The sequence below is a fragment of the Ursus arctos genome, unplaced genomic scaffold, assembly GCF_023065955.2.
Source record: "Ursus arctos isolate Adak ecotype North America unplaced genomic scaffold, UrsArc2.0 scaffold_27, whole genome shotgun sequence".
NCBI classification, from domain to species: domain Eukaryota; kingdom Metazoa; phylum Chordata; class Mammalia; order Carnivora; family Ursidae; genus Ursus; species Ursus arctos.
The window spans coordinates 35,635,343-35,663,069 of NW_026622952.1; the positions used below are offsets into that span (position 1 = coordinate 35,635,343).

Below are 27,727 nucleotides of genomic sequence, written 5' to 3' on the forward strand. Positions count from 1 at the left end.
CTGAAACAGCGTGATTGGGCCTCTGATAGTAACTTGCGCTGCATCATTGCCACCGAAACTCACTTCTGGCCTCCACATGTGTGCTCGAAAGACACCAAAATACATCACTGCTTTTCCGTATGTCGGCGAGCCAACGGTCATTCTAGGAAACAGTTCTCAATGCAGCCTAAAGACAGCAGGAGTTCTCTCCTTCCAGAGAGCAAGCCTGGAAAAAACACGGGCCACGCCCCGTCTATGCAGACATGCGCTTTTCAGAGAGGGGGCCCAGGGCCCTGCCGTCCATCCCCACCCAACGAGCCCCGCTCCCCTGTCCCCTGTCCCCAGCGCCCACTCTCTGCCCAACACAGCAGCTCTAGTCCTTCTCCATTACAAACGGGTCTCACTTCCTCCCTCCTGCTTGCTTGTGCGGCACAAACTCACGTTGGGGCCGAGGAACGCCCAGTCCCGACTCCACCACGACACGGGGATGGTTCATCACCTCACCCGAGCATTCAAATTTCTGCACATCTTTTTTGCTTCTCCCTCATCGGCCCCCGTGGCCATTCCCCACAGGAGCGGTCTCGGAACTTTCCAGCCTCACGCTGCCTAATTCACAGCCACACTCATCAATCCCAGCAAAGGCTCTTGCCTCGCACTTGAGAGAGGAAAACAGAAGCCACGGGGCTCTTCTTTCTGAATTTCTGACTCCTCTCCCTCTTCAAACGTGTCTGGACTTCCATGCCCTCCTTCGTTCCTTCTTCAGACCAGGCGGGTGGTGATGCGGCTCTCTGCGAGGGGAATGTGGAAGGCTCAAGAGGAGAAATACTGAGATTGGCTTTGGGTCTACTGGCTTTGAGAGATCTTTGAGATACCAAAAAAAAAAAAAAAACAGGTGTTGGGTGGGCCATTAGATCCATCGAGGCTAGAGCTCAGGAGAAAGGCCTGGTCTGGAAATAGCCAGCCAAAACTTCCCTTGAATTCCTGAAACACTGCCTTCAGTATATATCCTATGCTCCTTTCGAGCCGGACACCTGCGTGAACACTGCTACGTAAGTTAGTATGGACACCTGTGTTGTCTTGTACTTTGCATCCAGCTGGCACCTGATAAATACAGACCTGCCCTAACCGGCAATTCTGCCCACGTTCTGTACCCACAGTCAACAAGGAGCCACCAGCCACATGTGGCTGCTGAACACCTGAACTGGGGCTCGTGTGAATGAGGAACCATTTGTCCCCAAAGATGGACATGGAGTTTCAAGGCCAGTTCTAGTTTTTCCAAATCATAGTGAGTAGTCAGGTGTCTGGTCAAAACAAGCGTCTGCCTAGGACACCTTGGTGGTGTTCTTAGAAGAGGCAGGTTAGCCACCTGACCTTGAAACTGTTTTGTTTTGAGAAAAGCCTGGGTTTTTTTTTTTTTTTTTTTGCTTGTTTGTTTTTTCTGTTTTTTTGTTTTGTTTGTGTTTTGTTTTGTTTTGTTTTGTTTTTGGAGAAAAACCTGGTTTTAAAAGGCCTGACCAATGCTCTCCAAGCTTAATCACCTTTTGGAAGGCAACCTGTTGGTAAATGGGGGAGCTTCTGTGTGAGTAATTCGTATCCCTGTTTAGACCTGCAGGCCCTTGAACACACCACCAGCTGGCAGGTCCAGAGCGCCCAGTATCTCAGGCCACGTGACAACGATCTGAGCAATAGCTCAGGAGTCTTAAGTGCTCGCCAGTGTCAGGCAAGTTCTCAGCTTGTTATGAGTTAGTTCACTTGATTTACCACCATCCTGTAAGGCAGGTGCTCCTAAAATCTCCATTCTAGAGACGAAGGAACGGAGCCATGTAAGGCTGGTAGGTAACTTGCCCAAGGTCACAGAGCTACGGAGTGGCCGAGTTCACATTTAAACACAAGGGGTCTTAGGCCCTTACTTGACCTTTGGACCACGAGGCCAAAGTGGGGTCCACATGAAGAGGCATGGAGGGCCCAGGACCTCCCCGTCTGACGCAGTGTCCGCACGGGGAGCCTGTGCTGAGGGGGCTCCCAGAGCCAACAGAGCCCCGTGGCCAGTAAGCTCTGCTCCAGCCACACTGGCGGGGCCCCGTGCATAGAAAGCAGCTTCCCGACCTCCATTCCCCAGCACCACCCCACCCCACCCCCATTAATTCGTACTTCCTGCCCCTCTTGGTGCCTTCCTGGCTGGTGGAGATCAGCAGGCTGCACTGCGTATCCTGTCCAGCTAGAGCTTTATTTTTGTAATTTGTACTAGGAAAACAGTATTTCCCCGCTCCAAAATGAAACCACCCTCCTCCGTTCCACCCCTTCACCCCCATCTCCTCTTTCAGAAATCAACAGGAGAGAACCCGAGGGTTTGTACCTGTGTGCTTGTCACTGGGTGTGTTCTCCAGCTGTCTGCTTCTGCCCTAAGGCAGGGTCACCTGGCCCAGAGCATGGCCACCTGGGTCCCAGGGCCATCTTTAGAAAGTGGGAAGGGGGGGCGGGGCGGAGAAAGTGCGCCCTGCCCAGCCTACACTTGTTTCTTCTTCTTCTTCCTTTTTCTTTTAATCAATTAATTAAGATATAATGTATTATTAGTTTCAGGAGTAGAATTTAGAGAGTCATCACTTATATACAACACCCAGTGCTCATCACATCACGTGCCCTCCTTAAAGCCTGTCACCCAGTTACCCCATCCCCCCCGCCCCTCCCCTCCAGCAACCCTCAGTTTGTTTCCCAGAGTTGAGTCTCTTATGGTTTGTCTCCCTCTCTGATTTCATCTTATTTTTCCTTTCCTTCTCCTATGCTCATCTGTTTTGTTCCTTAAATTCCACATACGAAGGTTTCTTGATGAGCCCCGAGAACTATTTCAGCAGCACGCAGAAGACCCACAGATGCTTCACCAGCTCAACGCACACTTTGCACGAACATTCGTGTAAGGTACTGAAAACGAGTCAGGTGGGCTCAACGCACACTTTGCACGAACATTCGTGTAAGGTACTGAAAACGAGTCAGGTGGGCTCAACGCACACTTTGCACGAACATTCGTGTAAGGTACTGAAAACGAGTCAGGTGGTAAGCGTTCGGGGTACCTGTCAATCTCCACCCCGTCAGTGTGTATGCAGAGCAAACACGGGCTAGGAGGGCATTTTGCTTCTCCGTCATTTTTAGTACCAGGACCTCTAACGAGTGCCAACCCTCATGCCCCCAAAACGGCAGGCCAACCTGCTTACATCTGTACATCCCTCCGCACCCTGTGTATCCCACATCTGTCCACACCAACTCACTTCCCTCTTGGAATGAAGGGCTGGTTTTAAATCTACCCTTCCCAAAATGCTTTCCCTGACCATGTAGGTTCAACTCCTCCCACGACAGCCTTCCTGCTCATACTCACGGAATATAGTTGGATGTTGGAAACAGCTGGATGTTAATGACAATTGATCGTGTGTGACTCTTCACTAATTAAGTTGACCTGGAACTTCCGAGTAAGTGATTATGATCCCCACACGTCCTAGCACTGGTATTTGTCACCAAATAGCACAGTGGCCACAGTGCAGGGCTGACAGGCACCATGACTCAGGGACAGCACGGCCACCCATGAGCAGGATGGAGACCAGGGAAGAAGGCCTTGGAGTCTCCTGTGTCCTAAGGACCTAGGGCCACCTCCTTAACACCATGCCCTATAAGAGACTAGAATTGAGGAATTGCGACCCTGAGAGTTCAACCTGCCATTCCCCTAAAAACTCAGAAATCTCTTAGTCTCTGCCACTTTCTCCACGATTGGAGGAGCCATGCAGGTCTAGGGGTATTTCCCTCAGCGACCCCGGCCACTCTCCAGGGCACTCCCTCAGGAACCAAATGCAGAGGGTAGCAGAACCCCAAATCCTTAAGCCTCAGTATTCTCGTCTGTAAAATGGGGATAATAACTTCCTTAGAGTTTGCAGTAGGATTAATAAGATGTGTAAAGTGCCTCGCCTACCATCTGGTCAACGGTGGATATAATAATTAATAGTTTCCAGAGACACAAAATTTGGTCAAGGATATCTGACGGGGCATCATTTACAACAGCAAAAAATTTAAATTGATCCAAATACTAGACAGTAGGGAGATGGTTACACAACACGGGGAAGACACAAATAATGAAAAACCGGGACTCTAGAGGAGTATTTCATTTGCATGGGAAAGTGATCAGCATATATACATAAGTATATATTCTATGTATTTGTCTATAGTCCACGTAAGTAATATGTAAGTTAACATAGTTCAGAATATAATACAAGTTAGTAAGTGAAAAAAAAGCAGGGCACCACACTTCCAGGATATGCTGGGCACGGCTGCTGAGTCGGGGTGCTGACACAGGTGCCCTTCTTGACGACCGCCAGAGCTCACCCGCACAAACACTCCAGCCCACTCTCACTGAGGCTGGAACCATCTGGTACAGGACTGACAACACGGACCAAGACACAGATGTCTGGCCTGGAACTGGGTTCCCAGGGGCCAGGGGAGCACCCCAACCCCAGAGGCCCCAGATCAGGGGAGGAAATTCGCCCAACGCTGAGTAAAAAGCTGCCGTCCATTACAGCATAGGGTGTCTCGGGGCGGGGGGGAGGGGGCACAGTAGGAATCATAAAGCCACACCGTAATGAGTGCCATCCTGTGTTCAGTCCAAAACCTGAGGTTTCCAACAGCCCTGATGGCAGCACAGTGCTCTAATTTTAGATTCGAGAATAAGTATAATATGGCAGTAAAGAACATTGTTCTCAGAACGACTGAGCCTCCATCTATCCTTCCTCCCCTCTCCCTCCCTTCCTGGATGATGGAGTCCAAAAGCCCATTCGCTGGAACTGTGCAAAGCAGGTGTACTGTGTTGAAGAGTGTGGCCCCAAAATTCATGCCCACCCAGAACCTGTGGCTAGAGATAACCTTATTTGGATTACCAAGTTAAAATAAGGCCATACTGGTTGGGATGGGCCCTAAATCCCTCTGGTGTCCTTACAAGAAGAGGGAAATCTGGTGACTGGTGTCCTTACAAGAAGAGGGAAATCTGGACACATACACGGAGAGGAGAAGGCCGTGTGAAGACAGAGACGGGTTGGGGGGATGCGTCCACAAGCCAAGGAAGGCCAAAGACCACCAGCCGCCACCAAAGCGAGGGGAGAAGCAGGGAGCAGATTCTCCCTTAGAGCCCCCAGAAGAAACCAACCCTGCCAACACCCTGATTGCAGACCTCCAGCGTCCAGAACACAGACAATACATTTCTGTTGTTTAAATCACCCCGTTTGTGGCACTCTGTTACAGCAGCCCTAACAGTCTGAAAATAGTAGACATTCGGGGAGCAGCACAGAAGCATGCTGGTGTGGGGTCCTGGCATAGAGAGGGTGTCCCCTTTGGGGAGGGGAGGAAGCAGTGGCACGTAGCATGCGGAGTACTGAAGCCCATGTGGGGCAGCGAGGATAGACACTGGAGGAGACGACAGCCTAGAGTGGGGTGTCAGGGCCAAGTGGGGTAGCTGGGCTCCTGTCCAGGGGCAGCAGTCCCATCCAGAGCCAAGGAATGAGGTGGGGGGCGGGGGGAATAAGGTGGGGGAGGGGGCAGGCAGCTTCACTGCCGTGAAGAGGCCGTGGAGATGCGAGATTAGATACATACAAACAACTGAGTAAATTAATTGATACATTAGGATAATGGGAGCTGGGTTTCTCGACTTTGGAGAAGAAAGTTCAAACAGAGGAAGAAATCTAGAAAAACCCTGGTTGTTGGAAGAGAATAAGGGCTGAGTTCATAGTTCATCATATATCTCGATAAATACAGAAATAAATATAGATGTAAAAATCTGTGTACAGCACATATATCCCCTGCCCACTAAGAGGGTCTGGGGGTGGCCACATGCCACTGGTGGTGAGCACATATCATGCCCAAATCTTAGTTTCTAAATACCATTCTCCACTAAAAGGCTTCCTGGGAAAATGGCTGAGGGCAGGTCTAGGGCAGAGAAGACCAAAGATGAGCGTGAACCACTCTGCGGGGCCAGAAAGCAAGAAAGTGCCCCAAGAACTCTGGGGGCACACAAGAGGGCACAGCAGCCAAGGGGCTCCCACCAGCCCCATCAGGGACGATCTGAACATCGAAATACTGATAAAAGTATGTTAAGGTCCATTGAATGAAACAGGAATCAATGAAAAAGGAAACAGGGAGAAGAGAAAGCTTTTCTCTAAAGCAGAATGCCAAGTAGTAAGTGTGGACAGAGTGCGGAACCAGAAATCACCATCTGGCAGCTATCGAAGAAGTAACCACACCACCAGGGAACGTCAATGGATGCTAACACCGGGGAGGGAACGGCTCACTACCACTGGGACACTTACAGGGTCTTGAAGTACGGCCCACAAAATATTTTTTTAAGAAGGGGGTAGGGGTGGAGGGAGAGAGACAGAATCTTAAGCAGCCTCCATGCCCAGCGTGAAGCCGGAGCCGGACTCCATCGCACGACCCTGAGATCATGACCTGAGCTGAAATCAAGCGTCGGACGCTTAACCGACCGAGCCACCCAGGTGCCCCACCCACAAAATATTTCCTTATTTCAAAGGGAAAAAGAATAACCTTACAAAGGAGAAGCCTGGCAGATACCTCTTTAAGCCAAATGATCAAATGAACATCACCAGTGAAGGAACAAGTCAACGTCATTGACCACGTAGAGGATGCAGTGAGAACGGAGCACCGTGTCTGTGATACTCTGCAGAAAATATGCAACCTCAATGTAATCACGAGTGAACTGCCAGCAAGCCCTAATGGATGGGCATTCTCTAAGATACTAGGCTTGTCACTGTCAAAAATCTTAAGATCACAGAAGTTAGGCAAAGATGGAGGAGGCAGGACACCGGCCTGGGTGGGATCCCTGTGCCATGAGGGTCACTGGTGGACCTGAATGGGCTCTGTGGATTAGGTGGCACTAATGCTAATGGTCTGCTTCTGCACGGTGGTCATGTGGGAGCGTGCCCTCGTGTGCAGGAAAGACACACTCGAGCATCCAGGAGCGATGGGACGTCGTGGCGGCAAGTGACTCTCTTCAGGGAAAAAAAAATGCTTTGCAGTGTTCTCGCAACTTCAGTGTAAGTCTGAAATTAGTTGCAAGGAAAAAGACTTGGTGAGAAAGACAAGAGCAAAGTACATGAGTGATTTACCGTCCAGAGGGGGAAACAACAGCAAAGAGGACATTTTTCTGCAAACACAACAAATTCTAGAAAAGTCCCTCTCTGGTGCTTCAATCAAACTGCCAGCAGTTTTTTCTCAGTCTGGGCACCACGACTGGATTAAGTCAACGCATCAATCACGATATCCGTCCAGCCATCAGGGGCAGTGCAATCAAGCAACAATTATCTCAATGAGGAGCCTAGAAGCTTCATTTCCTGGGGAAGATGAGGAGTGATGGTCCATAATTCACTTAAATTGCAGGTTGTTGGGAAAACCAGAAGTGACCAGGAGCTCGCCTGCATATTTTGGAGAAGGCTCTCGGAGTTAAGCATGAAACACTGACCTCCTAACTTTTGTACTAATATTTAACAGCAGTTAACGGTTATCCAAACTTGAAAACTCGAGGGTGCTTTCCCAGCGACATTGCCTCACCCCATCGGTGAAGTGAGCAGCAAAGGAAAGCAGTCAGAAGCCCCCATGCCTGGGCTGCCACCGACCGCCTTTTCCAGACAGTTCAGCCTTCAGAGGCCCCATACCAGCATATCCTCTGGAGGACATTTCAGGCCAGCCCTTGGTTGTCAGCCGGTGCCCCCAAAGCTGGCATTCCCGGCATAGTTTCGTCCCTCTGGTGAAGACGGGCCCCCCTCCCTCGGCCCGTCAGGCACTTGGCTCCAGAAACGCCCACCGTGAGTAAGGGTTTTGCTGCTTGCCTCTCATTTACAACTTCTCCTCAACTTGCAGAATTCGGAAGCCTGAATAACCTTCAGCTCTCCTTGCTCTGACTTGGCGGAACAGGGCAGCAACGAGCACAGATTTGCAAGAGAGCAACTCACACTGCGAGAACAGACAGTGCCACCAGTGGGTCAGGAACAATTCCTTCCTTCAGCCGAGCCAGGCCCAAGCAGCCATTCTGTGAGCTCCGCCCCAGGCTCCGGCCCCAATCCCACAGCTACCCTGCAGCCACAAACCCTCCCTGCGAGAGCACAGATAAGATCTGTTTGAAGACCACTGCTGCCAAGAGGGCTGGCTCCTGCTTCCTCTCCCTCCACCGTCCTTCCTCCCCAGACCTCCAGCCCGTGGGGCTCCCCCAAGGCCTCTGCCCCGATTGTCCCCCTTCGCCTCACCAGCGTCCCCTTTCACTGCCTGACCTCCCATTCTTCCCATCCTAGCTCCCCAAACCACTTCCCGAGCAAGCTTCCTTAGGCTCTCTGGGCCAGGCCCCCAAATCCGTGTGCCCCACTTGATCAGAATCTCCATGAGGCCCCAGAGCATTTCTGCTTGCTCACCGCGCTCTGTTCCCAGGTCCTCGAGCACGGCAAAGGCGGAGGCTTCATAAATAAACCGTGAACTTCCTACGTATGCCGGCACCAACGACCACGAGGGCAACAGAGAGGGGCTTGCGAAGAAGGCTGGGGCACAAGCGATCACAGCAAGGAAAGCGAGGACCTACCAGAATAAAAAGGAACCCGTACACGCTGTGGGGAATCCCGTCTAAGAAAGCAGGGGGGTACACACCCTTTAAACTTCTTTCTTATAAGCAATGCTTCAAATTATCATAGGGTTTCAAGACGTAATGTGGAACCTTGTTTATTTCAAAGCTGTATATAGGACAGCTCACTAGAAACTTATCAATGCCCATGAGCCCCGCGCACCGCTCGTTACCAAGAACTCATCCATGGTCAGTATGGTGACCAACTCATTTACTGTCCAAAACGGAACACTTCTAAGTGTGAACAGGGCCTTACTAAGAGTCAGACCTTGCCTCTGAACAGATGAAAAGAAGGACTGTACCCAGAAAAACCAGGACATGGGGGTGTTCTGGTTATAGGAGAATGTTGTGCTTTTTTTTTTTTAAGATTGTATTTATTGATTTGTCAGAGAGAGAGCGTGAGAGAACAAGCAGGAGGGGAGTAACAGGCAGAGGGAGAAGCAGGCTCCGTGCTGAGCCCGGAGCCCGATGCGGGACTCGATCCCAGGACCCTGGGATCATGACCTGAGCCGAAGGTAAGACACTTCACTGACTGAGCCACCCAGGCGTCCCGGAATATTGCTCTTTTATTCAAAATCCTCGGACCAGGGAGGTTTCAGAATTCAGCCATGCGGGGGTGTTAGAGAATACGACGCATATGCCACACGGAACGAGAACACCCCCAGGATTATCCAGAGCAGAACCCCGTTTCCAGCCCAGCAATATTTCCGCAGGAAAACGTGAACGTTCGCACTGACTGGGATGAGTGAAAGCTACGAATAAGCTGCATGACAGTTCAGGCCACACCATCCTGCCGAGTGAGTCATGATAAAAACTTCCAGTTTCCAGGGCTTTTTGGGTTGCAAATAAGAGATGTGGGATCTGTAATTAATTTCAAGTTATTTCTACCCTTGGAATATATCAGTGTTCCCATATTATACAAGGAAATCAGCATCCTCTTCCTTAAACTGTAGCTACATTATAAATCAATCTGGCAGGCACTATGCTTAAATTAGTGAATAATAATAGCACTGTTTTAGTCCCAAAATGGAAAAGTTTCATGCAAACTTCTTTTGCACATTAAAAAGCAGGGAAATACTTCTGCGGAATATTTTTATAAAATTCGAAATCTTAAGCAGCCATTTAAAAATTATTCTTGCCTTTATGTTAGACCTCCCTGACAATATGGACCTATTTTCACTTTACCAATCTAATACACAAAATATTTATAAAATAAGAAAAGCCTTAAATAAAATGCAAAAGGTCTTTCAAATATCCATCCCTTTACAATGGTATTTGTCATGACACTGTTCCTTCTACTATAACATTTTAAATATTTCATTTCCAAGATGAACTTTATGACAAAAAATACTTTTAGGTGTGTCAGGTTAGAACAAGTTTATTCGTTTTATTATTGTTTGTGTCGACTGAGCGAGAACGGCACCATCCACAGAGATGGGTACAGGACCCATGCTTCCATTTCGTTTAAGCTCGACTGCTCTGTGGCAACCATCGTAGGAACCAAAAACACTAAATACTTATAGTGGCACAAATGCACATTTACTCAAAGAATTGTCTGGAACGTTTACCTGCTTCTTTTTTTTTTTAATCACGTAAAATAACTTTGAAAGAGCCTCGCTCCCATTGCCATGTGAGAAGTACGATACACGCTAGACTGTTCCGGTCCCGGGGAACTTGGGCAGAAAGTCAGTTCAGAGGTCCTGGGGCACACAGTTTCTCCTGCGTGAGGCGTGAAGAAAGAAAACACACTAACGGCTAACGACGGTCAAGGTGAAGAGCCCCCAGAGACCTTCCTACTTTAAGGGCCAAAACACTCATCCTAGCGTTTACATTTACTGACTTGAACTGTTTATAAATATCCACACTAAAAAGTCAAAACTTGCCTCAAAAAAAAAAAAAAAAAGCAGATCACGACGGTGGTGGCGCCGGAGGGCAATGACTGCTTACAGGGCACCCACGGTGCCCCTGGGATTGAATTCTCTGCTTTCTGCGCACGATCTCATTAGCCGTCACAGGAACCCCGTGGGGCAGGCGCTGCCATCACTGCCATTCGGGGGAGAGGAAGCCGCGGCTGGGCCCCCGCCCGAGCTGACGGCCCACCACTGAGCTCCACTAGCCTGGGAACCGAGGCCGCAACCCAGGCGCCGAGCCCGAGCAGACAGCACTCCTCCTCACGTGCCCGCGGGGTCCTCCAGCATCACAGCTAGAAAGCTGGCGGGTGTCCCGAGCTTAACTTGGGACTCCTCCCTCCGTCGGACAGTTGCCGCCTCAAGTCAGGAACGTTCAGGAACGGGAGCCTTCAGTCAGCCACCCGGGGCTTGCGGATCAGAAAGAAAACCCAGAGCCAGAACTCGAGCATTTCCCAACACTTCGTTTCACTTGCTCTTTGTTCTGAGGGAGGTACAATTAAGACTGCAGATCACCCACAAACAAGGATGGGACAAGGAGATAAATGAGCCGTCTGGGGCTTCTTCTAAAGGAGGGGGCGGTTTGGCCCTGTACGACCCAGGGCTGCGCTGACGAAAACACTTTTCGGGGTGTGCGATCTATCGCACCGATCCAGCAGCAGAGATGAGCAGGGGTTTAACACCTGACGTCCCTACACAGAACCTCGTAGACCCTTCCCATCTCCACCTGACGACTGCCCAGCGGGTGCTGTGGGCAAACCACATGACGACAGAGGCATGGAGAGGGGTCGTCAGGGTCCGAGGTTGAATGCTGCCCCTGGCCCCTTTTTTAGCCTGCAGCTTACAAAACAAGGCGGGGAGGAATGAGGCAAGGCCTGGGGCTTCCTTCCTCAAAGTGACTGCTTCTGAATTACACAGTTCCATCACGAACGTACAGACCAAAGGTTCTGGTCCGGGGAAATCATTCTGCACCTGTCCTATGTGCTGCGTCAAGAATGAGGCCGAAGGAGATTATATCCATACCTAGGGACTCACAGGAGGCTGGAAGAGTCTCATCGCAGCATGACTTTGTTCATTGCCCCCCCCCCCCAGCTGCCATGGAGGTAACAGAGCAGAAAAGGCAACAGTGTGCAATATGGAGTCTGGCGGAGATGCCTCGTTCCCAACTCTAGCTCTGTCGCTTCTTCCCTGTGTGACCTTGGGCAGGTTACTCACCCTATCTGTTCTCACAGGCCTTTGCAAAGATTAGATGAGGAAACATGTAAAACTTCTAGAACAGCTCTATTTCACATGGTTTAGAGTATAAAAAAGTACAAAATTTCCAGATAGCTTGGCCATAGGTATCAAAAATTTTATTTTATTTTTAAAGATTTTATTTATTTATCAGAGAGAGAGCACACGCAGGGGGAGCGGCAGGCAGAGTGAGAGGGAGAAGCAGGCTCCCTGCAAGGAGCCCGATATGGGACTCGATCCCAGGACCCTGGGATCATGACCTGAGCTGAAGGCAGACGCTTAACCTATTGAGCCACCCAGGAATCCTGGTATCAAAAATTTTAGACGACATCCTTTGACCCAACCACGCCACTTCTAGGAATGTTTCCCAAGCTCTTTAAACAAGGCTGTATGAAACATGCTTTCTTTAAAAAAAAAAAAAAAAAACCTACAACAATCATGAAATCTGTTACAGATGCAAGGTAATACTCCTTCGTATTAAAAACATAAGATAAGAAAGTGGTGTGCAGCTGCACAGATAAATTAATCCCCAGATACACCTAAATTACGAACATCTATGAGCATTTTTAAATCCATCACCCTTTTTCAAGTATTTTCCAGAAGAATTCACAGAAGGCAATAAGGACCTCAAAGGGCAGACATCACGCTGGGCTGCTGGGTGAGTGTGGGCCCGGACCTCAGTACCTAGATGGCACGGATTCTGCAATTCAGCAAAGCAAGAATCATGGACAGATTTCCAAGCATATGGACTCGGGCGCATCCTGCATGTTCAAACCTTCTTTCCATATGGAAAACAGGAAAACAAGCGACCCTAATTTTCCCTTAATCAGCATGTCCTCTGAGCGCTGCCTTTGCGGCACAGAAGTGTAACATCTGAGAGGCATGGCTTCTCTGGGGAGTCGAGGGAACCGTTCACTCCAAACTGTCCCTCTTTCCATGAATAGGCTGCTGTCCCCGGGGCTACGCGTGCAAGCCAGCGAAACGAAAGCCCGGGAAGGACATCTGGGTCCTCAAGGATGCCAGGAAAGCAGGGAAGATGTTCAGAAAGGCGGTGCGTGCCAGCAAAGTGTGCACAACCAGTGGGTCAGTGAGCCGCGCACACTCGCGTGGGGAGGAAGGCGGTGCGTGCCAGCAAAGTGTGCACAACCAGTGGGTCAGTGAGCCGAGCACACTCGCGTGGGGAGGAAGGCGGTGCGTGCCAGCAAAGTGTGCACAACCAGTGGGTCAGTGAGCCGCGCACACTCGCGTGGGGAGGAAGGCGGTGCGTGCCAGCAAAGTGTGCACAACCAGTGGGTCAGTGAGCCGCGCACACTCGCGTGGGGAGGAAGGTGGTGTGTGCCAGCAAAGTGTGCACAACCAGTGGGTCAGTGAGCCGCGCACACTCGCGTGGGGAGGAGGAGCGCGGCACGTCTGGAGACAGAAAGGACCTGAACTCCCCCAATGGCTGCTGTGGCTCAGGTCCTTGTTATGTGTCCTGGGGCCACGAAAGCCTCCTTCCTGCAGCCACTTTTCCTTTGAAGATTTCCCCTTACTTCTTCTTCTCCTCCTCCTTCTCCATCTCTCTCCTCCTCTCCTCTTCCTCCTCCTTCCTCTCCCTCCCTCTCCCCTCCTCCCCCTCCTCCTCCTTGTCCTCTTCTTCTTGTTGTTATTATATCACCTCGTACAACGTCCTCCAGAGGCTCCAAAAGGCCCCCTGAATAAAATCTGAGCCAGAACTCAGCCTGCCCCTCCTTCCCCACTCCGTATCCCACCCACCGATTCCTTCCGAAGCTCATAGCTTCGTGAATTTGAAAATAGACCTATCTCTGTATAAAGTCCGTGGGAGCAAGAATCTCATCTTATTCATCTTTAAGCCTCCCCAGATCTCAAGCACAGTGCCTTGCAAATAATATGTAGGAACTGTTTACTGATAAATGTTGGAGAACGTCACGGAAAAGACGGAACTGCTGGCTGAACTGTGAGCGGGACCCCAGCAGTAGGACACTCCTCGCCCCATCCCCTGTCCTTGGAATATGGGTTCTCCTTGCCCTTCCTGCTCCCAGAAGCTCCTCCAAGGTCACAGCCTTGAGATAGCGAAGTGATGTTGAGAACACCTGCACGGTATATGTGACCGAACCCAGTTACGGCCTCTAGAGAAACTGGTACGGTTGGTGGGTAGGTGCAGAGATCCAATCGTCTTGCTGCCTCCGAGACAAGCCTCATATGCAAGTTGCCTTTGCTCTATTGAAACCACCACCTACCAACCTGGAGCGGCTGCTTCTTCCTCCATCTCCCTCTGCCCTCTAAGTAGAGGGGCCGGTTTCAGATTACAGGGGGGAAGCGCCGAGAAGGTTGCGACCCAGCGATAAGGAAGTGGACGGATCCCTCCACGGTGGGCAGGGGATGGGGAGGAAAAAGCAGATGATATGAACTCATGTTGTGATGGAAGGAACTTGTTACAAATAAGTGATAAACAAGCCGGGGTGGGGGTGGGGGAATGATTACAAAAAGCATGTAACCTAAAAAAGAGAACTACTATTTTCATGACATTTTCCAGATGAATTGAACTTAGTATGTTAACAAACTTCTGAATTACATTTACTCAACTTTTCATTCAAAAAATCGTATTGAGCCAGGACTGTAAAGAGTCTTATGTGCCAAGCACCAGGACAAACGTTGCGGGGGGGGGGGGGTTACAAAGGAGATGAGGACACGATCTCCAACCTCACCGTTGACCCAGCAATAATGGACCCATGCACCTAAGCAACCAAGTCCAAAATGAGGTATCTTGTCCTGAAGGTAACACGAGAGAAACAAACTAAGGACAGTAAAACTTTCGATGCTGCGCTTCAGGATCTGAGAGAGCCCCTGATAACTGGACAGGGGCATTCAGCACCACTGGGTCACGGCTCATTCCCTGCATCATCAGACTCCCCTGCCCTCAGCACCATTTCATTAGCCTCACAATAGTGTGACCCTGAGTTTTAGACAGGTGGATTTTTATTGCAAGGCATTCTGGGGGAGTTCTACTGTATTACGTAAAATCCCAGAAGAGCTAACTCTGGAAGACTTCCAAGAAGAGGGGGCATCTGAACTGGGCCGGGAGAGGTAAGGGATCCTCAGGTGAAAAGCAAGGAAGAATATTCCAGACAAAAGGGAGAATAACAAATAAAGGCAAGAGGGAGGAAGTGTGCATGGCATGTTTGAACCATTAGTAACAGGGAGAAGCTGTGCCCCAGGGAGAGGGTGGAAGTGGCAGAGAAACAGCTGGAAGGCTTGTCTAAGGCTGGCTCGTTACAGAGCGCCATTTGTCCTTGCACCTTAACCAGGGTCCCTGTTGACTAATGAGGGGAAACACCCCGATACACCCCACGACACATGCAAACATGGCTGATGTGCTCTCCACCTGCCGTCTGGTCCTGTTCCTTACTAGGCAACACAGCACACAAGTCCTATTGGCTCTAAGGTACTACAGATGGGCCCATGTCTGGACAGGAAATAACAAACGGAGAACTAGGTCAGTCATTACAGCTTAATGCAGTCAACACTTATTGAGTATTGGGTATATGCAAGTCATTTTGCTGAGCCCTGAGGAACACATGACAGCACTCCAAAATTTATCAGCATGGTCGAGAAGGCAGTCATTAATAATAGATGTAGAACGTGATATATTGTAATATAACCCAGAAAAAGCTAGGGCTGCTGAATAAGATCTTCAAACCTTATCCCTACAGTGAAGTGGAGAGCCCAGCAAATATCCATGATATGCTGTCAAGGCAGCCAGTCAACCAGGCTGACATGGCCTCCCCACACCTGACATGCCAGGTGCCATTTTGACTTCACCCATGCTGAGGGAATGCAGATGGGAAGGAGCCGCCACGTGCTGCAGCCGATCTCACCAGTTCCTCTGGGCTGCCTGAGTCCCTGTAGTTTAGGCTTGACCCTAACGATCCATGGCCTCCCACGGGCATAACTCAGAGAACGTGACCAAGCATACGTCATGCCCGAGCAGGGAGGAGCGTCCTAACCCAACCGCCAGCTGCCAGTCTCACTCCCGAGGGGAGAGCGAGATCCCCATCACTCTTTAAGCCAACAGGACACCCTAGCCTGAAAACTTCTGCTGTGCTAACGCACTGTTCCGGGGCGCCCGGCACCCGCTGTCTTGGTTCTCTGACTCGGCTTTCTCATCCGTATTAAGGACAAGCATCTACGATAAACCTGTTCATAACCACTCACTCTCTTTATAACCCAGATCGCAACAAACAAAAGAAAGCACAGAGAAGTATTTTCATACCTGTGTACTACTTCCTCTTGGGAACCTATGAAAGCACCTCAAAGGCAGGCCTGGTTCTCATCAAAAGCACAATCTGGTCCTTTCTGCAATGCCCATCATGCGTAGAAATGACGAACGCACACCCCCTTCACCTCCTCTCCAATGTGGCAGCTCACAGCTCTGCCCCCCCCGGCCGACAGTCATCGTCGAGCTCTCACTAACATGTAAGGGGACAGTGTTCCAAATCCTCAGTCACCTTTCCCCCCACGAAAACTTGCTCTACGCTCAGAACAAAGCCTTTCCTTACCAAGGGAGCACATGCCTTGAGGTAGCTGTGGTCACCCGGACTGACGCGGTCACTGCCGTGATCCATCTGCTCCCGCCCCACCGGACAACTCTCCACGCGCCAAGAGTGGAAGGGAATCTTCAGCCCGTCTTCTCTTCGCTCTGTGCTTTCAACCAAAGGCGCCCTGCTCACTATTTGCCACCAGTGGCCATGGCCATCCTCCTGTGGCAGGTGCAAAGTCCACGGTGAAGCACACCCCCATTTCTCTGGGCAAAGACACAGATCCTTTGGCTTGCTGTGCTTTTATTAAGCACATATTTCATTCTTTTTGTTATGACAGATGGTTATCTACCGCCTGTCTCTCTAAGTAAATGATAAGCTCTTTGAGAACACGAAATTGTCAACTTCACGTCTCCACAAGCACCAGGCGCCGCACACAGCCGTTCAAAAAGGTCTGTTTAAGGAATTAATTCTCCTGAGAGTCTCACTTAAAATACGTGCTTGCAAAAGGGAGTCTTCAACTTCATTTCATCATGATTATATTTGTTTTCATAGTCCTTGCGGCCAAGTTTGAGGCCTCTTTTTAAAAAGCCTGGGCCCCCAACCTGAAGAGAATATAAATGCCCCCCCTCCGCCTTATGTCAGAGACATTATGTATCTTCTTCCCAATTAGTCCCAACTCGCTCCTAGTTATAACCCGTTACCTTGCCAGGCTGTTTGATTTAATAAAGACCAACTCTGCAAAAGGATCAAGTGAAATGAAAAATCTGGGCACAACGTAAAAGCAGACCAACGATAAATTCGCTGCGGCACATTTGTGATACTTCACTGAATTTCCTCATCTCCTATAGCTTGCGTAAGAACAAACAAATGGTTCCTCATTTGGTCGATAATTCACAAATAAATATACAAATGCTTTCATTTTACTTTACACATCTGCTACTACAGCAATACTTTTTTTCCATCCACACAAGTAGCAGTATTAAAACGTTCCTGGATGTATTCTGTTTAAACTCACATGCCCCAAGTGTTATTCTAAGACTGCTGCTACCCACTTGTGTCCTAGTACCACACGCTGATGAACCTGGGGGTCTCTTTCACAAACACCACGGAGCAGCCCCCTACAATTAATTCATTACCGTAGTCAAGCGCTGCTAGGTGTTTCCTTGTACCAGAAATTTTAAAATTCAAAATACAACACAAAAAAACATGAATTCTTTACTACAGAGTTCAGCACAACACACCGAGTACTTCACGTGGCCACAAGATCCTGGGCAGGTCATTCAATGTCTCCAGCTAAAAAAACTGAAGCAGCAGACTATACTCTCTATGGAAACTTCCAATTTCAGTATTCGGTGAAAAGATTAAATCCTTCTATCTGACCCCGTTTGCGCCGATCCACCCTGATTTACCTCGTGCAGTGTAACTGAGTTCCTCCACGCGCTCTTTATCGACTGTACAACATCGCAAAACGTTACGAAGGATTTTGTGCCACGAGCTACACAGGAGGGGAATCATGGTGCGCTTTTCAGACCAGCTAGCATGTCATTTTGGAACCCACAGAAAAGAATGACATAATCCTACAACTCAGCAACAAAAAAAACCCAAATAACCAAATCAAAAATGGGCAAAAGATTCGAATAGACATTTCTCCAAAGGAAACATACAAATGGACAAGAACATCACCAGCTATTAAAGAAATACAAATCAAAAGCACAATGAGAGGGGAGCCTGGGTGGCTCAGTCAGTTAAGCAGTTAAGCGACTGCTTTCAGCTCAGGTCATGATCCCAGGGCCCTGGGATCGAGCCCCAGACTGGCTCCCCAGTCAGCAGGGAGTCTGCTTCACCCTCTCTCTTTGCCCCTCCCCACCATTCGTGCTCTCTCTAGTGCCCCCCCCCTCTAAGAAATGAATAAGCAAATGAGATACTCCTTCACGCCCATTAGGAGGGCTAGTATCAAAACACAACACAACACAAAAACAGAAAGTAACAAATGCTGGCCAGGATGTGGAGAAACTGCAACTTTCATGCATTCCTAGAAGGATGCCGAATGGTATAGCCACTGTGGGAAAGTTTGGTAGTTTCTCAAATTTTTAAAACATGGAATTACCATATGATCCGCTGGATTGAGAGAATGGGAAGCAGGGACTCAAACTGCTACTTTTTAGACGGACGATCACAGCAGCATTCTTCACAACAGCTAGATGGTCATCATAACCCGAGCGACCATCAACAGGTGAATGGCAAACAAAGTGCGGGGACACTAGCCAGGCCTAAAAAGGAAGGAGTTCTGGCACCTGCTCCGACAGGGATGCACCTGGAAAGTGCTCGCTAAGTGAAGAAAAACAAACACGAAGGTACAGATATTGTGTGATTCCACGTCTATGAGGGAGCTGGGGGATCGAGCTCATGGAGGGTAGAATGGCTGTCGCCAGGGGTTGAGGGCGGTGGGGTTATTGCTTAATGAGTGCAGAGTTTCTGTTTGATACGGTAAGTACGTTCTGGGGTGGAGAGCAGTGATGGCTGCACAGCATCGCCAACGCACTTAACGCCTCCAGATTCTACACTTAAAGAGGTTTATAATGGTAAATTTTATGTTATGTAACTTTTATCACAATAAAAAAATTAGTAGACAGGCATTTATGAATTCACTGCAGGTTCCACCGTTTCCTTCAGGCCTGTCCTGGGTGGTAGGTATTCCCTGATTCCAGGCAACTTGAAGTATTCACTAGCCAAATGCGTGTGCGCACGCCCACGTGCACTTGCGGGCCACACACAGACACGCACAGACACGCGCACACACACAAAGCATGAGAGGAAACGAGGGAAGTGAGGGAAAATGAGGATTTTCAAAATCAAGTAAGTGCCAATTTCCTGTTCATGGTGATGACACCTCCAGCCAAATGAGGAGAAAGCCTCTCGTGGACATGCAAAGGGCTAGGTTCTCCCAGCACCAATGGCAGGGGAGGGATGAGAGCAGCAAAATTTACTAGCAGCACTGCTAGTCCCAGAGCCTACCTTGAGGGGAAAGGGAAGTAGAGAGCAGAGATAGCCATCAGGACTTACCCACATGGTTTTCCTGAATGATAAAAGATACCAAGCAACAGTTGAACTCTACAGGCCAAACGAAGTGTGGAACAATGGTAGAAAAATGGTGACAACCAAGCAATATGTTGTTTTATGCCTATTATATAATTTATTAAGAATCTGTTAGGAATTAAAATGTATACACCTGGCCAAAATGGTGTCGTATCAGCACCGTGGCTTCCTCTACGCTCTGAGACAAGGCCATGTGGCCCATGAAGACCTCTAGAGGGGATTCACCCATATCTAATAGCACCTTCCGGAACTGGGGTCCTCCTTGCCCAAGTGCTTGACTCTGTTTTACGCAGCTGTTAAAATTAGTGGTATCTTTGCAGTCGTTTCCCTGTAGGGGGGAGTGCAGACCCTCTACCCGGCTAACCCAAACCCAAGCTTACTGCCTTTTTACCTGTTTGTACCTCCCTTCCCGTATAGTCAGCACGATTAAATGTCTGTGAGATACATAACCGAACAAGTGAAGGACCAAAACAGCCAACTGTTCCGGCTGAATGACCCATCTCAAACCAAACTGCAACCTGACTTTAAAAAAAATAAAAAATAATTTTTTAAAAGTCTTAATGTATGAAAAGCACCCGTAAGAGAGGCAAATCTTCCCCAATAATATCGTAAATTCATGCTGACTTCTCGACTCACCAGCATGAGCGCACCCAGAACTGGAATACAGTTCATCTATCTATGCGTTCCCTACTGGGGCCTTCTTGGCAGGCTCCCCATTTCTACTTTCATTTTATAACCGACAGAAGAAAAGGGAGCACTGCCATCTGTGTTGGTCCCTGGGAGTACCCAGAACATCCCACAAGCCCACAGTGTCCTTTTGGGGCAAGAGCCTCATGTCCAACTTCTCTACCCCGAGGACCTTAACTTCCAAGGTCAGCTAAACAGTGCACATGGGTTAAGTTTTCCCATATGAACAAAATCCCAACATTCCCCAAAAAGAGTCAATAAAGATTTACCTTCAGGATTACTATTTTAAAGTGAGATTATACTTTCCTGTACTTCTGTCAGTTGCAAATCCCCAAACCTACTAGAATTCACTTAAAACTAATCTACAGTGTTTTCATTGGTAGAAAGCAATCAGGAAAGCTCTGACCCACTGAGCAGCTGGGAATTTCTATGCTGAGGGTTTGGTTTAGTCTTTATTTTTCTAGCTGCTGGCCCTGCTAACATGATTCAGTGAAGGTCGTATTTAATCTCGTGCAGAAAAGCTACCGAAGCAGTTCTTAGGTAGGCTTCAGTAAAAATAAATCGCCTTGGCTCTGGGGAGAAGAAGTCTGTCGCTTCAACCCAACAGTTATAGGCAGAGGGGACAAATAATGGTAACTGTCAAATATTGTACTTGATTTTAAAAGAATTTCACTGCGTATACGTCACGGCTAAGTGTTTGTTCATGATAAAGTGACTGTCAATAACTAACCCACCAAGAAAGTAGCAGCACCCAAATACCATCTCAGGTTTATCGGTGACTGTAGCTTATTTATATGTACAGGGAGGTATTAGTAAACTCGATGGAACTTGAATGTCAAAGAAAGCGGCTGGTAAGATTGTTTGAAAGTTCTAGGTACAAAGGAGAAGAAAAAAAAAGTTTTTTTCACCTTCTGGATGTTGAACCCCTAACACAAAGTGACAAATCCTAACACAAAGCGACAAAGCCAATGCGTATGTGCCCAGGACTTATACCATTAGGTCTCTAACCCAAAGCAGCTCCGCGCCATCCACCCGGCACTGGAATCCCGCCGTCTGAGCTAACCTTTGCTTCAGCGCTGAAAATCAAATCAACAAATATTTATCTAGTTCCTACTGGGTATCAAGTCCTGGTGGGGAATGCAAAGGAAGACAACACCAGCCCAGCTCCCAAATCACTCGCCCTGTAAGTGTTATCAACGGAAAAACCCAACGAATCGACAATTTTCTGAACAGTTCAAGGGGCCAAAAAGGTTCTAGATGTTTGAGGCTGATCGCCAAAGGTGCCATGTGTTGCTTCTAAAGAATCCAGAGCATTTTGTTGTCTCAGGCTGAAGAGATCAAGGTGGGGTTTGTCCAGGGAGGCGGGGGGGGGGGGGGGGACGTGCAGTTACCACCGAATGACCACAACACCTAAATGACCGCTCAAACCTGCTTTCGCTCGGGCCTGTTAGGTTCAGTCCTTGGGTGACAACTTTTCCCCACACTTCTCTTCATGTCCTCATCCTGCACCACACCTAACGTGGCAGCCATACGTGGCCACTGCCCTCTTGAAATGTGGCCAGGCTGAATTCAGATGCGCTCCAGGCATAACAGACACATTGGATCTTGAGGATTCGGTACGGGAAAAAGAACGTAAATGACCTCATCAGTATTTTCCTATAAATCACATGTTGAAATGATCATATTTTGGACACACTGAGCTTTATAAAATATTAAAATGAATTTCTCCGCTTTCTTTCTACCTTCCTAACATGGCTACTAGAAAATTAAAAATTATGCATGCGGCTCATGTTTTATTTGTATTGGACAGTGTTGTCCAGTCAGTATTTTTTTTTAAAGTTGTGCTTTGGCACTCTGTCTCTAAACGGGTAACGGTTATATCCAACACTAGCTCGTAACAACCCAAAAAGGTCTCCAGGATCTACAAAGGGATCAAAACTATTCTAAATTTTTTTTTCGGATACAAATCAGGGATTTGGAGGTTTCTGCAGTTGTGAAAAATCTTAAGTCACACTCTGATGGACTCACACGAAGTCATTCTCCAATAAAGGTGGTTGCGTGAAGAAATAGAACTTCCCCGGATCCCTCAGTGCTCCCGTGAGACACTTCCACCACCCGAGACCCGGGAACGTATGCAATACAGAGAATGAATAGGACCTAAAGACAGGACATGTCTGCATTCACGTCCCCTAGAAACACTTTATTCCTCACTCTGCCATGAGAATTGGATCCGTAGCCATCTGTCTATATTAATTGCTCTGATCCAAGAGGATAATTTTACTCTTATCCACTCTAGAGGGCCAACTGGTGACAGCCAGGACTAGGACCCTGGGTTAAGTTCCCAGGGTGCCAGGAAGACCTGTCTCTAAGCATGAACGTTTCAAAGGGGATGAAGCCCAGATCTCAGGAATACTTCTAAAAAGAGCCTTACATTCCAAAAGGTTGGGATGAGAACCCTGAATCCTTTCCATCAGCTCTGAGCAAAGGTGGGGTTTTTTTTCCTTCTGTTTCTCCCTTGGGTTGCTCTGACGTCATCCACAGAGTGTAGCCCAAACTCGTGTTCCTCCATTGCTGCAACATCGCTCTGGCTGCTGACCTGGCCGCAAGGATCGACAAAGAACTCTTTGCTCCCACCCCAGTGTCTCGTTTCTGCGGTATTCACGTACATAAAGGAGATATCTGTGAAGTAGGGTAACATCTGTGCCCCCCCAACAGTTTTTGACAAAACAGCGTGTCCCACCCTCACCAAGGAGCCCTCAATCTCGGTGGCTTAAGTAGCAAGCGCTGCATCGGGACAAGGGTATCTCTTAGCACGAGCGAGGAAAGCCCGGATTCTGGAGCCTGGCTCCATACGCCAAGGCAGAAAGAGCTCGAGAATGGCCCCATCCAAGGGCGCCTGGGGGGCTTGGTCAGTTAAGCATCTGACTCTTGATTTCAGCTCAGATCTTGATCTCAGTGTCATCAGTTCAAGCCCTGTGTTGGGCTCCATGCTTGGATGTGGAGCCTACTTAAAAAAAAAAAAAAAAAAGAATGGCCACGTCCACGAACAGCACCGTCCTCAGCAATGTCCTGATCTTACATTTATCAAGGTGAGGTCAGAGGGGACACTTCAGAGTTGTCTCGAGATGATTTTTCTGGTTATAAAAGCAATCGTACTGCTATATTAATTTGGAAAAATCCAAGTGTTTCAAGGGAGAAAAAAAAGCCAAGCACCCGGGGATGTACTGTATGGTGACTAACATAATATAATAAAAAATCATTAAAAAAAAAAAAAAAGAAAGCCAAGCACCCTTGATCCCACCATGCAAATGTTTTCTGCCAGTTTTTTTTTTAATGATAATATACGAATACACACACATTTCTAAAATAAAATTAAGGTCACAATTAAGTATCTGTTTTCCTCCACTCAACATATATCGCAAGCATCTTTCCATCATTAAATGCAAAAACATGAATTTTATGAGCTGTCCATCCTCATCGTCCAGATGTGCCGGAATTCATTTACATGTATTCCCATTGTGGCCATTTAGAGTGTTTCCAAATTTTCAATATAACAAAAGCTAATTCAATAAACATCCTCAAAAATAAATCCTTGTCCCATCTCTGGTCACTTCACATGAGTATGTTCCTACAAGTGGGATTACTGGAACAAAGAGTTTCACATTTTTTTTTTTGCGTGTGTAACACCAAATTGAATTCCAGAAGGTTCATTTCAACATACAATCCCAACTGCCACAGAGTACTTAGTTTCACCATCAGTGACCTACGGGACTGACCCAGTGATGGCACTGGCAGCTCACCTTAACTTTGTCACCTGTTCTTTAGGGGAACACAGAATCGGCCCATTCTGCTTTCCTGATGCCTAGTCACCTCCTACAACCTGACAGAAGATAAAACAGCAGGGAGGAAGACCAGCATGGGTCTAAGAGAGCGATGACAATATTTCTAAAAATTTGTATCACCACGTATCTTCCTTTCGGGGCCCATGGTTGCCTCCAAAGGCAATTCTGGATGGAGTCTGAGGCCTCCAGTAGGGGGTAGCAATTCCTCCACCCACTCCAGGCCCAGCACTCCTACCTCAAAAAGCTTCAACCATGCCCAAGGGATAACTACCCGCAACCTCCTGTTCGCCTGCCTAAAGTCAGCTGATGCCTAGCGGTTTCCCATCAGACTTTACCTCCCGCAGGATAAAAAAGCTTAATTCCAAAGTCGGATTGGGGGGGGGGGGTCCTCTAGTATGCCAACATGACCTTGAGTTCCTATCAATTAACTACCGACTTGCTCCCTGCTACCCCGAAATTGGTTAACGAGACAGAAAATCCACCTGCCTGATTCCCTCTTTTCTCCCCTCCCACTCCAGAATTCAGGAGGCACTATTCCACCCTACACCTTATTGTCTCTTTTCATCACCTCACCCCCCAAAAATGTCACCTTCCAATGCCCTCCCACTCCTATCCCACCCATCCACACACCCGCTAACACCCGACCCAGGTGTTAGGACACTCTTCTCAACACTGTAATTCTTCTCATCCGGTTCAATAATTCTAGGGTAAGGAGAACTAAAAAAGCTCTCTTCAAAAAAACACATTAGATATTACTTGAAAAAAAGCAATTTGTATGCAGTCCCTTCTAAGTCAAAATGTCAACCTCATGAAATGGGCAAGTCAGTAGGATTCTAAGATTACGGGGCCAGGACAGTGTATTCGATCTATAAAACATTTCTTTAGATCCTACACAAACCTGACATTTATAAGCTCAATAAGAACAAATTAAAGTGGAAGCTCATCTTTGCTTGCATCACACTGGGTGTGCGAGTGCAGCAACAGATTGCTAAGTATGCCTGAAAAGAAATTACTTATGAAAATTACATAGCAAGTACTTAACTCCCAAAAATATTGGTATAATAAAATTCGACAGAACTTTATCACACAAAATCCTAAATTATGATATTTTGTTGAACGACACTGGCCTTGCCCTTGAGATAAACATGCTCAGAATCCCTCATCGGAAAGAATCGCACAAGCCTTGTCTCTCATAAAAATGGGGACGATGCTCGACTCCAGTTTTCTCTTGTTTATCAGAGCTGAATACTACACCGATAAAGCGGAATATGAGCTGAAACAGAAACAAACAAAAAACAGACCCATAACTCTTTATGGCCTTCCCAGACCAAGAGACATACCCATAAAACAAAGTCCTTCTTGCCTCTTCAGAATGGAAAATTCAAAGGATTACAACCATCACACTAATATCTCTTTCATATGACAACCAAGGTCAACAAAAGCAGAGCCAATGGAGAGTGACCACGGATTCCCAACTCAAAGCCCTGTCTAAAATGTGGAACACAGGTCTGCATAGCATGGCCTGAGATAATAGAGAAATAAACGATCTGGCCCTTAGAAGGAATCCTTGATTCGGTGGTTCTCTGCCTTCACTCTGGCCCACACATCTGAGGGACAGGGATCCAGAAGGCCCTGGCAGATAAGAGAGGCTGGCTATGGGGGGGGTGGGGGTACTTTGGGTGAAAGAATCAAGGAGAGGAAGGCATTGTAGACAGTCTTAAGTCTAGAAGATCCTAGTGGCTTCTGAGAGCCCCCTCTGCCCAGGTGATGTTGAGACGCACACGAGCCCCACACCCCATAGCTAACAGCACTACGCACCCCATTTTACAGACATGAAAACTAAGGTGCCAAAAGGAGAAGTGATTGGGAGAGCGAATGGAAGGGCCGAAAGTCAACTCCAGGCCTCTGGACGCTTGAGTTCATGAACCTTGCACTACACAGAGCCTTGAACACAGCTGGCTGTCAACAAGTATTTAAGAAATTAGTGATAGAAGGGTACAGGTTTGTGTTCATTCAATAAAATAATTTCCCGGGTTACTACAATGGTTCACATCCTGGGATCCCTGGATCCCCAGCAGAATTCAAAGCGCCTGCTGCCAGCAGGGGTCCTGGGCTTGTTTCAGAACTCAGAAATCCTACGGGGACTATGAGTTCATCTAAAAAAAAAGGCTGCCCGGGATCTAAAATGTCAAGTTTCTCTACTTTGGATTGGAATTAGATCAACCAGAGTCGAGGATGCTAATTCTCCCAGGTCAACCAGGAGTTCTGCCTGGAAGTCTTATGCAATTCTAATAATAAAAACAGGCATCAGTCTTCCTAACCAAACACAATCTATTTCAGTGACAGTTTGTCAAAAGATGGAACTGGTGAGGGAGAAAATCATTTAAAAAGGATGCTTGAAGGTAAAATGTTGGCAGCTGGGGGCCTGCTGCCTGCAGCCCACGGGGCCTGGTGGAGTCCTCAGGACAGGCTAGGGCTTGGCATCAGGTGCCAGACAGCTGGATCTGCTGCCGGTGTATGTCCCTTGGTATATTACACAAAATACTGGCGTCACGTTGAAATCTGGAGCCTAGAGAGAATTTATCAATCTTTGCTGAAAAATCGAGGTTTATTCAAACTTCCTCGCTTCCATTCCCACCAGCCACTTCCTTGAGGGCCATCCCTCAACCCTGCCTTGGGCAGACATTATGCGTCCGATATTGATCACACTCAGGACAAAAACAGGACACATCTGGGCCAAATGCGCAGAAAGCCCTGACCTGCTATCCCCTGTGAGAGAAGAACCTTATGTCCCATACTGACGAAGAGAAGAACTGATTATTAATAATACTGACACGTCACAGCAATTTACATTCTCTTTATGTATTACTTTATGTACTTTTTAGAGGTTATATTTTATAAAAAATATATATGTTTATTATATTTATTTTCACATATGTAGTGTTGGGCATACACTAAGCATTCAATAAATTAAAGTTAACCCAATTCCCTTAAAGATGTTATAGCAAAATACTACAATCAGCTAGGGGCGTACCTGTAATAAAGATAATGAATTAAAGAGTCTGAAGCAACGAAGGAAATTCAGACTAAAGCACACTGAGCCTGAAAAGATTTATATATATAAATATACATATATACATATACATATACATATACATATACATACATACATATATATAATATATATATATATATGGAGAGAGGAAAAAAATACATTGGTATCACTGTTATTTCCATATCATTTCATCTCCATGGATACCATCTAACTTCTCTTCTGACAGGAAAAAATTCACTGACAATATTATATTTCACTGTTAAATTCCTTGATGTTTTACATAAAAAACAGCTATTCTGTGTTTAATTCCTTGCCATTATCCATATACTCTTGGAAGAAGTAAATCCCTTTTCGCCGCAAATTCTGTAAGAGAAAGTCAGTGTTCAATCCACAGTCCCGATTTCCTGGCCTTTTCCTATTAATAATAATGACAGGATTCTGAAAGTTAGTGCCTTACACATTAGCAGACTGCTGTAACTTACACCACCTTCTTTCATACACAGGATCTCATCTGTTCCCCAAAGTAACCCTATCAGATAGGCAGTTAACTATCATAATCACCTTCCATAGAACTAACCCCAAAAGGTAATCACTGTTATTTATCTTTTGGTTGTGTATTACCAGCTCACCAACCACAATACAACTTCCCCAGTGGGTGAGGAAGTTGTTTTCCTGTTCCCAGTTGAACCCACAGAGCCTAGCACTGTGTCTGGTGCCTAGTGAATGTCCCAGGAATA

General features: G+C 47.6%; 1 protein-coding gene across 6 annotated transcripts in view; it reads right to left on the reverse strand.

Moving 5' to 3' along the window:
- The window catches only part of IRF2 (interferon regulatory factor 2), a 79,771-nt gene that overhangs the window by 49,302 nt on the left and 2,742 nt on the right, over positions 1–27,727 (reverse strand). Inside the window, exon 1 of one of the 6 annotated variants that reach the window (XM_026508576.4) lies at positions 1–26,993. The exons of 4 other annotated variants lie outside the window; for them this stretch is intronic. In XM_026508576.4, coding sequence (XP_026364361.2) covers positions 1–141 — 141 coding nt within the window. In that variant the 5' untranslated portion in view covers positions 142–26,993. Of the gene's footprint in view, positions 26,994–27,727 lie in introns of those variants that run through there. One more of the 6 variants, XM_044387598.3, reaches the window with a different exon arrangement.